The sequence below is a fragment of the Diplotaxodon limnothrissa genome, linkage group LG1 (assembly GCF_057381915.1).
Source record: "Diplotaxodon limnothrissa isolate DT_005_m linkage group LG1, D_limnothrissa_male_GT1.1, whole genome shotgun sequence".
Classification (NCBI taxonomy): Eukaryota; Metazoa; Chordata; class Actinopteri; order Cichliformes; family Cichlidae; genus Diplotaxodon; species Diplotaxodon limnothrissa.
The window spans coordinates 7077513-7091539 of record NC_140596.1 but is presented as its reverse complement, the minus strand read 5'-3'; the positions used below and the strand labels follow the sequence as shown (position 1 = coordinate 7091539).

General features: G+C 38.1%; 1 protein-coding gene across 1 annotated transcript; it reads right to left on the bottom strand.

The window, feature by feature from the left end:
* Window positions 1-539: 539 nt before the first annotated feature.
* On the bottom strand, window positions 540-3329 carry pnoca (prepronociceptin a). The gene is made up of 2 exons (XM_085351888.1): window positions 3210-3329; window positions 540-1154 (listed from the first exon to the last, which is right to left on the bottom strand). The coding sequence occupies exons 1-2, from the start codon at window positions 3327-3329 to the stop codon at window positions 540-542; spliced, it is 735 nt and encodes a 244-aa protein (XP_085208014.1).
* Window positions 3330-14027: the final 10698 nt, after the last annotated feature.

The following is a 14027-nucleotide window of genomic DNA, read 5'->3' as shown; positions in this document are numbered from 1 at the left end:
CTAAAATTATTGGTTAAAATAATCATATAATACCTGGTAGCAGAACAGCAAGGATTATGCTACCTTTGTTGGTAATCTGACTGCCAGATTGTATAAAACAGTAAAGTAAAATAAATCTACATTTTACTGTAAATCATTGCAGGACTACTATGGATTTTAAAAGTAAAAGCTTCCTTCAAAAGTAAAATGCCAATCAAATGAAACTGTTACATTTGATCAAGGGAACAGAATGGGAAGTCTGAAAAATGAAGAGTTTCAAGAGGTGGGAAACATGCCAGGTTATATGCAGTTTCAAAGGGCCTAAAACCTCCACTGGAGCATCAAACTATATGAGTGTTCAAAGGAGAGTTTGATAACATAAATACAAGGAATGGGAAAATAGAATCAGCACTTCAAATATCTCAGAACATCAAGGAACTCCAACAGAAGTCTCCGATTATGGGCTTCATTTTGGTTACTTAGATTTAATAGGTTTGATGATGTCAGACAAACATTGACATGTTAGTGACCGGACTACAAAACAGATCAATGAAAAGACTTCAGACCTCATTCTGTTGAGTGAGGTCTTCTGACACACTGTTGAACTCAGTGGCCCGAGTGCTCATCCCCAGATACTGCTTCAGGAACTCACTGAAACGTTTTTGGTTGTTCCACTTGCGGGCTGACTTCCGAATACCAACAAAGCCCCCATACCTCTTCTGGTAGGATCTTCCTGGAGACATGAGTCTCCTGTGGCCGTGCCTCCCTTTTACAAAGCCACCAAACCTTTTGGAGATTAGCGCTGCATCTCCCTGCCCTGCTGCCACATCAGGGTCTCCTCCTTCCTGACCTTCCTCCTCCTCTGCATACTCATCCTCCAGGGACATCGCATTCTGGGAATTATAGGCAGTGTTGAGGTGATTTCCCTTCCCACCCAGATCCCTCTCCTCTGCATCAAGTCCATGGGTCACATGATCAACCCTCTGTAGTGCAATAGGAAGAAACAAATGTCCATTCATCTGCTCGTCCTCCCCAGGAAACAGAGCCTCCACCTCCTCCTGAGATCGTTTCCACACTGAACCACTTGGGGACAAGATTGGTGACAGCAGTGCTTCACGACAGAGGTCCCATGAGGAGGATGGGGAAACGCTGCTTTCGCACTCAATGAAACACACCTGACAAAGACAAAGACAGGAGATAATCTTAATTTCCCAGCTCCCAACAGAGGAGATCTTTGTAACAGACAAAAGTTTGCACATAAGGTAATCTCTCAGATAAAAACACCAAAATAAATAATGCTGCTGCATTTAAAAAAAATGATAAATAGAAGCATGCACATCACTAAATTCGTATTTGTTTTGATGGTAATGTAATATCAACCAAAGATGAATTACAGTGAAGACTGAAGGCATTCTCACAGTATTCTTGGCTGACAGTCACACACTTACATCATTTTACCAGTTTCCACTTGATATCTGAGTTTACTGATGCTGATTCCCAGACATACAACTGACAACACAGCTGAAGTCCACAAAATGAAAGGACAAGGTTTATGACCAGATCTGTTTATTTTTGGCAGAGCTGTTTATATCATCTCTTAACAAATATTAAAATGAATCATAGTCATTGGTTTGCGCCATACAAAACCATACACCTACTCATGCTGACACGCTAATGACACTGACTAACATAGACTATTTGATTACTAAATTGATACATTTTGGATGAAGCTGTGTCTTTCCCATTATGGCTCCTGAGAAATCCATGACACACAAAATTAGGAAATATAACTATTACATACAACTGAGAAACTGGAAAATGCAATCATTGTTAGATGATTGGGTAATCTGAGTCCTGAACACGTCTATGCATTAAAAGCGTAGACATTTACACATGTGCTGCAGTATTAAAGCACCTGATTTGCTAGGGCTGCTTGAGTGGAAAGTCCTTAACTCAAAAAATGCCAAAATCAATAAGACAAAAGGACATTGATTAGATTTCTGCCCTTGTTATCACCTCTTTCTTCCACTTCAGCTGTTCAGTGGGCATTTGTGATATGTCTACATGTCTGCCTGCCTGCCTGCCTGCCTGCCTGCCTGGGTGTCTGTCTCTCAAAGAACACTGACATACACTAATTTCGAAGATACCCCTAAACTACTACATGTCAAGCACTAATGCTCACCTCAGCCCAAACCCTAAGCCTTAAATCACATCTTCACCGTTAAATAGGGAACCTGTTTTTCATCACCGAAGATGACATGTGTTGATGCAGTATGGATGCGGATCCATTCTGTAACTGGTATGCTGGTTTGTGTTACTGGACTGCATCTGTCAAAATAAGATTGAGGATTCGAACATGTAATGCATGAAATACTGAGGTGCTTGGAGGGCTGCAAGATTTCCAAGTGAAATTGAAAGAAATTGAACATTTAAATTAGCAAAGGAGTAAAAGGTGGTCAGCATAGCTTTAAATAACAATTTGTCTTTAAGCACTAGGCTCACTTGAGGTCCCTTTAAATACCACACCTGAGCTAAGTACCTAACACTAACAGTTTAAAAGGTTATGTTTTAAGCCATGTGGACTTGAACGTCTTCTAGTGTGCTCCCTGCCAAAATTGACTTAGAAGCAGACATGCCATTAAGTAGAGAAAAACAACCACCAGGCATAAACACGAAGAGAAACATACATCTATCCCCAGGAATCAATTAGCCACAACAAATTAAAACTCAAATGCCAAAAGGGTAGTTTGTTGAGTCAGTCAGTGAGGGAGCTGTTGAGAGGATGAGATAAATACAGGGAGGTGGAGTGAGGAGTTTCCACTTTATATTCACTAAATGAAAATAATACAAGTGAAGAGATTTATTTAGCGCTATATGTTAGCTGATTTATTAATGTGAGAGAAGACCAGTTTTGCCTTCATGACATATCTGCTGTGCATTATTATGTTATTAATATTTCATAGCTGATGTGTAGCAAAACTGAGCTTCATAGTAGTTTCATAATAAGATATTGTTGAAAAATTATTATGCATAATACCATCAACTACTGATTATATGGTTGATGGCAAATAATTAATAATTATTGATGTGAAAGTGAAGAATAGCAGCTACCTTTTAACTGCTCCCAGTTGACTCTTCTGTTGCCTTCACCTTTGTGACTATGGGTCACTCTCATAACCACAAGCGTGTGTGTGTGTGTTGATGTGTGTTGATGTGTGTTGAGCCCTTACCATGGTGTTAAAACTGAGCTGTTTGGGCAGGATGTTGTTGCAAGACAAGCAGTCAGCCTGGCAGTCACTCTGTCCAGGATCACAGAGATAGAGCAGAAGCAGAGCCACCACAGTCTTCATGGTCCCACCTTCTGTTGCACAACAGGACAGAGGAAAGGCAAGTGTTCAGTCCAACACTTTGATACTGAACTAACTACATCTCGGGTAACTTACATTCTGTAGTGTTTGGTGAGTGTGTAATTTTCAAACACTATCTGTCTTTGCAGAATAGCAGAGTAATATACTTCTATGTAATATAATATCAAATTGCTATGAAAAGTAGTTTCAGCTAAATGTGCAGTGATTAAGTCCGTATCTTCTGATATGTCATGGTTTGCCTTATTTTCTTGACACCAATAATAATTTCTGCGAGCCAAATAAAAATTGAAGAAAGGGACAAGGAAACAAATCCCTGCTGAAATCATAACTGTATGTCTATCAACGAAGTTTTGTTTATTTGTGGTGTCCTGCTACATTACCTATCAGGGTATCCAAAATCAAGCATGCAGTGTAGTCTTTAAAAAGCACTTTGTGCTTGTTAAGCCCACAATGTCATTTTCAATTAGCAGCATATTGTGTAGGCAGTATGAACACATGTTTTAAGCTAATGTGACAAGCTTGTTACAGAGTCCTTACTGTAACAGTTAGGGAGCAACATTGTCATAAATTTGGACTCGTGTTTCTGGCCACGAGGCAAATGTAATTGTAATATTCTGTCTCATTTAGCTCTGTTTTTTGTTTCAATAGTAGTTTTTTTTTTTTCTTACAAAGTCCTTGGGGAAATATAGCTCTGAAATTTCCCTCTAACTTCAGGTGCTAACTGTGTCTCTCTGACGCAGATATTGTACAAAGTATCCAACACATTTTTACAGGGTTTTCTATGGAAATATCTGCTATAGTTGATAATAGTATAATAAGAGAAGTTAGCATGAGACAAAGCTGTTTATTACTGTCATATTTTATCAATTAGATTGAGTTTTAGGTTGGGTTTTTTTTACTTTCAAATATATTTTTGATGAGACCTTGGACTGAGCTTGCCAAGCTCATTATTCTAAATTCAGCTAAATACATTGACAAAAACCTCAGTAGGCAGTTGATGAGGGATGAGGGAGCACTGACTGCATCCCTCAGTCAATCTGCCTTCACCTCTGCCCATCCCCGAAAAAGTACAGGAGAAGTGGTTTTGTTTAGTTGAACAAGTTAGCCTGCCTCACTGACTCACTGACTCTTTAAGTTAGGATGTGTAGTTCCCATCATAGCTCTAAAATACCAGTCAATATAAAGCAATAGAGCTGAAGTAGCAGACAGATTTATGCACCTTTTCTTGCAGTCCCACACATTTCACTTGGTCTGTTCTATATTACAATCTGTGTTCTTTCTAATAGTGACACTTCTTTCTATGTATTATATCAATAATAATGTTGGTATTTCTTCTCAGTTTGGCATTATGGTAATGACAGTATTGATTTTTGAGCTGGAACTGATCATATTTGGATGAGAGGATAGTTATCTCCTGTAAGGACTGAAAGGTGCATTCACAGACTGCATGGATGCATTACATTTGACAATTAGTTTTAAAATAAACATTCAAGAATTACTAGAATATCCTTGATGTCCTTGACCACACCACTACTGTTCTATCAACTGAGGTTAAGCCAGCCATTTGTGCAATTAGTGTCATTATGTCACACAAACATATAGCTACTATTCAATCATTAGTGTGCTAAATACTTTCGATTAATATCACAGTAATAATACATAGAACTGAAAGTCACTTTTAATGCAAATTATTTTTTAAATAACATTTTAATTATTACTGACACTAATAGCTTGAACTGATACTAATAGCACAGTGGCACGGTGATTAGCACTATTGCCTCACAGCAAGAAGATCCTGAGTTCAATTTCACCATCAGGGGTCTTTCTGTGTGGAGTTTGCATGTTCTCCCTGTGTTTGCGTGGGTTCACCCCAGGCACTCCAGTTAGTTAGCAGTTAGTGGGGTTGGGTTAATTGGAAATAGGGGTGAATGTGAGCACAATTACTTGTCTTTGTCTATGTGTTAGCCCTGCGACAGACTGGCGACCTGTCCAGGGTGTACCCTGCCTCTCGCCCTAAGCCAGCTGGGATAGGCTCCAGCACCCCCGGGACCCCGAAAAAGGATAAGCGAATGGATGGCTGTTTTAAACTTTTACTAGCTTCTCATCAATGTGTGATTTGCACTAAATACTGTGTAGGGCAGACAAGAGTTCAAGAGGAAAAACAGCACATCCACATGGAAAAAAAAGAAATACTGAATGAGTGTAAGCGATAAATGAAACAGCATACAGACAGGGACAAAAACAAAATAAAACAGTTTGACCTTATTTTGGTAGGAAGAGTCTGGCAAGTCTGACGTCAGAAACACAATTACGGTTTTCGTCTCATTAAACAAACTCGTTAACTCCTTTAATTGATGCCTCAATAATGCCTCCGGCAACAAACTGAGTCATTGTTTCTTGATGACAAACAAATTTGAACTCATATGCACAAAACAGTGGAACACACACACTTACACGGCACACAAGCATATGTCCACACTGTATCTGTACTTCAATACATTAAAACAGACAGTACTAAAATGCAACTTTAACGGCTGGTTTAAATTATCTATTAAAACAGCTTAAAAAAATTTTAGAACTAATTTGTCTTCAGTGAAAAACTTTTTTAATATCTTAGAAATCTGGAATTTATTCAGGGTAATTAAAAAACGATAGAAATGTAATTGCAGTACAGTTCAGTCCAGTCTCTGACAACTCATGAAAAACAATAGCTCTGCAAAATTAATCAGCCTTCTCGTGTGCAAACAATAAAAGTGTGTGTCAAGTCTTTAATCTGATGGGAAAGAGGGTGGGTTTGCCAGTGAAGGACAAAAGAACATCACAGCTGTTTTAGGCAGGAATGTAAGACAGATGGCACTGGATTTAGACAAACAGCTTGTGCGCATTCATGTGGCCACAATACATCTCGTTCTCCATCCTCCTGTCACTGAATCTGTCCCTGCTTGTTTTCCAAGAGCAAGAGGATAATGTGCAAAGATGGCCACATTTCTCTACTGAGATGTGGTCAGAAGAGGAAAACACAGGTGAGCCACATATCCTTAATTTAGCAGTGAGTGAAGATAATTAAAGACGTACTCTTTGTTAGATAAACTGGTTTTATCTAATTACTTGGTTTTATCTCAGTTATCTCATTTATTCAGCCATTTGCATGGCAGCAACTCAGTGCATTTAGGCATGTAGACATGATCGGTGCAACCCGTTGAAGTTCAAACTGATCATCAGAAAGGGAAAGTAAAGTGATCTTGAACGTGGCATGGTTGTTGGTTTATTTCCCAAGTGTTTGATCTACTGACATTTGACACAGCTATCTCTGGGGTTTACAGAGAATGGTCAGGAAAGAAAACCTATCCAGTGAGCAGCGGTTCTCTGGACAAAAAGGCTTTGTTGATGCCAGAGGCCAGTGCAAGAACATCTCAGAGTGTGTCCAACTTGAAGCAGATGAGCTACAGCAGAAGACCACACAGAACTGGCATCCTATCATATAGGAACAAGAAACTGTGGCTGCAAGTGACATGACCTCACCAAATCTGTACAATAGAAAATTCTTAAAAGGTTCTGATGAGTCTCGATTTCTGTTGTGGTATTCAGATGGCAGGGTCATAGTTTTGTATAAACAACATGAAGGTATGGATACATCCTGCCAACTGCTGGCGGTGGTGTAACGGTGTGGCGGATATGTTCTTACCTCAAACAGGTAAAAAGCTTTCTTCATCTTTCAACATCTAGCCTCTGTTTTAGGAATACAAATGCATGTCCTTCTGTATGCTGGATTTTAAATTATGTTTTATTTGCTTGTAAAATGGTTGCATTCAGACAAATCCATCTTCTCTACCACACAGATTAATGTTACGAGATGGAATAATTTAAATAAGAAAACAGTGAGCTTTTACCTTTAAACAAATCACATCTGGTTAAATCATGTTCATCAGGGTGAAATCATGCTGCTGCTTTTTGAGCTGAGCCTTTACTATCTCAGTTTTAATATTTTAGTATACTATACCGCTATACTACTACTAAACATTAGTAGTTATGCTTGCACCAAATGACTGCATTGCTTTTCAAGCCAATTTTCCATGTTTTAATTAAGGATTAATATTACTGTAATTTTATTTTATTTATGAATCACAACTTTCTGATTTTGTTAAATTGAAAGTCAGAGGGTGAGCTTCCAGCCGTCCATGCCTCAGTCTATTTTATTCCACTTACCGTATTCTAGGTTGGGCAATGGTGGTAACAGGCTAAGTAAATATCCTTCAACCAGAAGGACCTAGAAACCATTTTCCAGGTCCTTCTGGATGATTCTCACACATTCAGTCTAGATTAGATACATAATCCCTCCAGTGAGTTTTTGGCCTGCCCCGGTGCCTCTTCTGGGCTCTAGATAGACAAGATTTTTTTCAGTTTGACGTGCCTGGAAAACTTCCAAAGGCATTCAGATGAGAAGCCTGAATCAGATCAATTGGATCCTTAGCAGCAGCTTTACTTTAGGCTCTAGATGTCTCAGCTCCTCACCATACTATATCTCTCAGGCTGAGTCAAGTCACACTAAAGGAAACTCCTTTTGCCCATTTAAATCTGCCACTTCATTCGTTTGGTCACTTCTTAGAGCCTATGACCACAGTTGAGGGTTTAAACATAGATCGATCAATTTAATGTTTTTATCACAATTTCCAGTTACTGGTAGAATATTTCACTTTAGACTGACTGACCAACAGAACAGTCGCAGAGTTATACATCTATACATTACTACTTCAACTAAGTCAAATGTTTTGGAAAGGTTTAAAAGCTTTTTGTTCAGATGATTCCCTCTTTCACAAGTTTCAGACAAAATAAGGCAACTGGCTAACCCTGTCAGAATAATATGATAAGTATTCTTAATTTTGTAAAAATTCAAATATGCTTGGGCAGCTGTCATTGGAGATGTAACGAGCAACCAGTGCTACACTTTAGGGAACAGATGACTATCCTATCTGGGCTAACTCTCTCACTGGCAAAGAACTAAGGCCCGATTTTCTATCCAGAATATACCAGAAGAGAACGAATACAGCCTGATAGCACTCACTGAGGATATTGGAGTACAGATATGTGTGCAAACAGAGGAGCCCTGAAGGTAGTGTTTATCTATATTTGACGTCTTTTCTAAATTGTTCAAAGCTCTGTAAAAATGAAGCACAGTGTGGATTTATTCTCAAGTCTGCCATGTTCTCTTGAGTGCCTGTAAGACTCAATTATTCTGCTTTTAATTAACTGATTAACCACTAAATAAACCAGTTAATTAAGTCATTACTGTGTGGCACTGTGCTGAGGCGCTACTGATGGATGTCTGCAGTCAAAATGAATAAGTCCAGCCCCCCGATGAAAGGAAATGCATTTCTCATTAGTGTCCAAACCAGTTATTTCTCACTGATTCTCAAATTGTGGGTCATAAAGTCAATGAAGGTTGGGGTGTGGCGAGCTAGGAATAATATGAAGTGAAGCTAAAACATTTTTAAGAGGAAATAAACACTGAATGGTTGTTTCAGCAACCTCTATGTGATTAAAAATGTAATGGTATGCATTTTCTTTCATTTTCTATAATAAATAAATATATTTTGACACAGGAACATAAGTTTGTACTTTGAAAATATGTGTGTACATTTATTTAACTCTATAATCTTCAGAATCTTCTAAATTACATCGAGGAAACTAGAAATAAGTGCTGTTAAGGTTAAAGAAGGTTAAAGAAAGGCTTATATTCCAGTCTAATTTCTGGTCTTGTCATCCAGCCACATACACCTCACTATAAGGACAGCCCTCAGAAATTCTCAAACTATCTCACATCGTATTATCGACTGTTTCCACCAGTGTTTCTCCCCATTATTGCCATTTTCTCATCAAGAATAGGAAATAAAAAATAAATTACTCCCAGCCTGAAGTACGGCTTAAAGCCGGATTATTTACGCGTGGCTGATCGGGGAGCAATGTGCATCCGTCTTGGAGTGCATCTTTTTTTAAAAGCAAAGCTGCAGATTATCGGGTAACTTATGTAAAGACCACAGTATTGCCAAATTTGCGTCAGTGCACCACGTCAGGGTCTCCGCTCGGCTGTAACTTTCCTCACTTATTGTTTCCTCTGTGATGCCAGACACACTGTAGATGTGCATATGCACAAATGGCATTACAAGGCTGTGTGAGTTTAACTGTTGTCTGCCAAATGATGATGCAATGCTGATGATATGATTGCAATGACTCTGTTGTGTGGTAATGACTGGCTCTGAGTCTCTACTACAGACAATGCTCACTTTATGAACTGATGTGACAACCGCCACTTGATTTTAAACGTAAAAATTTGACTTGAGGAAGATGATGGACCATAAGTATAAAGGGGCAGCAAAATTGTATGAGTATAAAACAGATTACTATCCTCAGTGCATAGAGAGTTCGTGCAAATCCAAGTGTCACAAGCTACCTCTCTAATATAATTTTCTTAGCCTGCCTTGAATTTCCCCGTCTTATCTTTCTTTAACTTACTCTGCTACTTCACCGGCTGCTTTTATTGTAAGAAAAAAAAAAGGAAAAAAAAGCGCACAGGCGCAAAACAAAGTGGTAGTGAATAGTTTCATCGTGTTTTATTATTTCATTCTACATATGTACATTTATTATATTTATGTTTATAAACAGTGTTGGTCAAGTTACTTGAAAAAAGTAATCAGTAACTAATTACTGATTACTTCCTCCAAAAAGTAATCCCGTTACTTTACTGATTACTTATTTTCAAAAGTAATTAATTACTTAGTTACTTAGTTACTTTTTAAAAACACGATTTACAACCTGAATAGGTGATAAAGCGATAGATCTTTCAGCCCAATTCTACTTTTTCTACATAATCCATCATACAAAATGTAATCAAATGGAAAAGTCCCTTTTTAAAACTTGTTTTATTAGTTTTAATCTTTTAACTTTATGCATCAAGCAAAAATTTAATTATATGCACCATTCTCTGACTTGAATAAATTAGTTTAATATTTAAACCTATTTTCTGCACATTCCAGCACATAAAATATTGTTTTTGTGTGCGTTTACACTCACTCTTTCAAATAGATGCAAGTAAAACACAGCAGAAAATAAATAAAGTCAAAGACTCAGCGGTCCTTTTGCTCTATTTTCACCTGTAAAGCAGGAGTCGGGTAGGCGGAGGTTTACCCTGGTGCAGGTGTGCCGCAGCGGTCAGTGGAAGAATCCGCGAGTTTCTCTTTGAATTTCCCATTACGTTGTAGCGCACTCGGTGCTTGCTTGGAAGTTTAGGGGGGGTTTTTCGCTGTAAAAAGAAGTTTTCTTCCCACGCACAACGGACACTAATGTTTTTGTCACTTTTTATGGAATCAAACTCAAAGTAAGGTCAGTACATCCACACTTTAAACGCTGCACGCTCATACTCTCTCCCGCACTCGATATATTATCCATTGTTGCTCTGCACACAGCTGTTTTCACGAACGTCGCACTCGCTTACGTCACTGTTATGAGACATTCTCGCAAAAAAATCACAGTTTTAGTAACGCAGTAACGCAGCGTTCCTACGGGAAAGTAACGGTAATCTAATTGCCGTTTTTGCAATAGTAATCCCTTACTTTAATCGTTACTTGAAAAAAGTAATCTGATTACAGTAACGCGTTACTGCCCATCTCTGTTTATAAATATATGAATCTTAGGCATGTAGACATAGTGAAAATAACCTGATGAATTTTAAGCTCTTGTTAAGAATGAGGAAAAAGGATTATTCTGTATGTGCTGAACTTAGAACTGCTGATCTACTGAGAAAATGGTGTGAAAAGGCAAAACTGTCCAGTGAGCAGCAATTCTCTGGGTGAAATTGCATTGATGATGTCAGAGGAGAATGGCCAGACTGCTTTGAGCTGAGATGAAGGCAATACAAACTCAAATAACTTGCCATTACAACCAAGCACAAGAGCAAAAGAGCATCTCTAAGCCCACAACACATCAAGCTTTGAAGCTGAGAGCAACAGAAGACCACAGCAGGTACCATTACTGTCAGCTGAGAAGAGGCAACTGAGGCTACAGTTCATACAGGCAAAGCTGGAGAACAGAAGACTGGAAGAATGTTAGCTGGGCTGATAAATCTCAAACTCTGCTGCAACATTTGGATTGTACGGTCAGAATTTGGAGTAAGCGTGGAACCATCCTGCCTTGTATCAGGTTCATCCCTTTACAGCCACAGTGTACCCATCTTCTGATGGCTGCTTCCAGCAGGATAACGTGCCATGTCACGAGGCTTAATTCATGGATGGATGGCTTATCACATCATCGATGTGAAGCTGCCGAATCTACAGCAACTGTGTGACACTATTATGTCAATATAGACCAAAATCTCAGAGGAATGTTGAATTTCTCCTAAGGGACAATAAAGTATATTTTAAAAATAGTAACTGGTGTAATATGTCACGTAAAATTTTAATGCAACGCGTGCTTAAAGCATTTTTTTTACACTCTTCTGAATCCTTAGTTATGTACAGATTATTTTATGGGCTACTTCAGCTCAGACAACTTCTTCATAAGGAGTAAAATCCTTCCAACTCTTGCAGGAGTGAGGACGAGCAATTTTAAAGAAATATTAAATAACTGGAGTGAAATCACGATGTTGGTTTTATAAGCTGATGAGTCGATTTGACAGGTAATTAAATGTTATTTAGTCTTCTGCCTGCAGCCAGAGTACATTTTCTGTCAGAAAAGAGACTGTGAGTGACAACCTGTCCCAGGCCCACTCAAAATACATTGTGCTCTTTGTTGTAATATTGATGTCTAACTGGCAAAATGGCAGTGTGGTCATTGACGTGACACGTTTCAGGAGAGCAAATAAATCTTGGACATCAATACATGATTCTTCCTTATGCCTACGAGCACTCTTATACTCCCCTGTTATCAACTCTTCTTTTCTTTTAAGACGCCGTTTCAGTGTCTTTTGTTCTTTTCACACTTTATGCTGCTATTTTTTTTCACTTGCACTGTTTTGTTTCCCACCAAAACAAGATAACATTTCTACTACAACCTCTACTTTTTCTGCATGTATGTCTCAGTATCAATGTTCCAAAAGCTATAACTCATCTGTGTGAAAAACAAGGTTTAACACTAAGTTATTTCTTTAAACTTTCTCTTTCGTGGTCAGAGGTCATGTCAGTTGCACCATTACTCATATAGTTTTGTGATTGATGCATCTGTGATTCGATAAATCTCAGATTTGAGGAAACATTTAGAAAAAGACCTCAAGTTTTGTTTTATTTGGTTTTTGGGGGGGAGGGGGTCATGTTCCCTGTCAGTCAGACTGAGTGTGATGTAGCAGCTAAAGCCATTAACAGCAGACACGCTAAGCTAAATCAATTTCCTTTCTCAATGCATCTAATCACCTGAAGTCAATTGACGTTGTAGAGGTGACTGACACATACTTACACAGAGGTCACACCAGACTGGTTTCCCAATGATTTTTCTTGTTATTATTGCACTTTTTTCAAGTTATTACAGAGATTCACTGACAGATGACTGAAATGAACAGGTCAAGTTGTGGCTCAGACTGCACGCCCTATCACCAAATTTCCTCAGTAAATTACTAACTCCTGATTTGGAACATGGATATGCCAGACATAATTTCCCTTGAACTTAATTTACACTTTGATCTGTAAAGTCAAAGCTGTAGATCAAGTTCCTTCAAAACCAGATTTTTTCCCTCTTTCACTGCCTACCGATTTACTACAGCATGATGTCTTTCACAGTAATTTGTAGTAGTAGTTTGAAAAGTTTTAAAAATCTAAATGTTAAAATGATTTGTTAATAAGTTTAACAAATGTTTATCATTTGTTAATAATAAAAAAAATTACTGTATAGTGTTTACCTGTTCATTTATTCATTTTTAATCTTTTCTTGTTCTATATTATTATGACTATGTTAATTTAATTACAAGATTAATTAAAATCTGACAGATTCAAAAGGTATAACAGGCTGCAGGAGGTGATTGAGGTGGATATGAGACATACAAAGCACTCAGCTTTCTTGTAAAAAAAACATTTTTCACATCCTGCCTCCCATCACTGGCTAGTATTAGGCAACAAATATAAAAATAAATAATTTTGCCTGAGGCTTGTACGTCATGCATAATAGCATAGAAACGTATCATGTTTCAAATCTTCCCCATATCAAAATGTAGCAGCAACAGATGTAGCAGGAACTACAAGTAAATATTGCAATGCAAGATTGAATAGTAAATATATTAACAATTATTTGTTGCTTGCCAAATGCACTAATGATCAAAGCTTTGTCGTTGCCGTAATAGATATAAAAAAAAATCTAATTGCATTTATGTCTTTCTGCTCTTGCAATTTAGTTTGAGGAAGCATGCAATTTCAAGGGAGTAGGCTCATCATTTGCCACTAAGAAGGTCACATCCAGGTCTTTTAATATATCCACGTGTTAAGACAGAGGGAAAGTATGGAGACTGTATCTAGACAGCAATAATCATGACTTCTAGTTTTTTTCTTGAGTAGATATCGAAGAAATTAAGTAACCTTAAGTAGGGTTTTCTTCCTCAACAGACTGTATCTGACATGAATCATTTCTATTTGGTGTTGAAACAGAGGGGAAAAGTGGAACACAGCAAGACGATAAGGAGAGGGGTCTGTGAAAGGAGAGATAAGC

What these genes read in the sequence shown, in the direction of transcription:
- pnoca (XM_085351888.1), bottom strand. Translation starts at nt 3,329, where the DNA reads ATGAAGACTGTGGTGGCTCTGCTTCTGCTCTATCTCTGTGATCCTGGA. An exon ending in AGCTCAGTTTTAACACCATG is followed by an intron (nt 1,155 to 3,209) that starts GTAAGGGCTCAA and finishes TGTCTTTGTCAG; the next exon opens with GTGTGTTTCATTGAGTGCGA.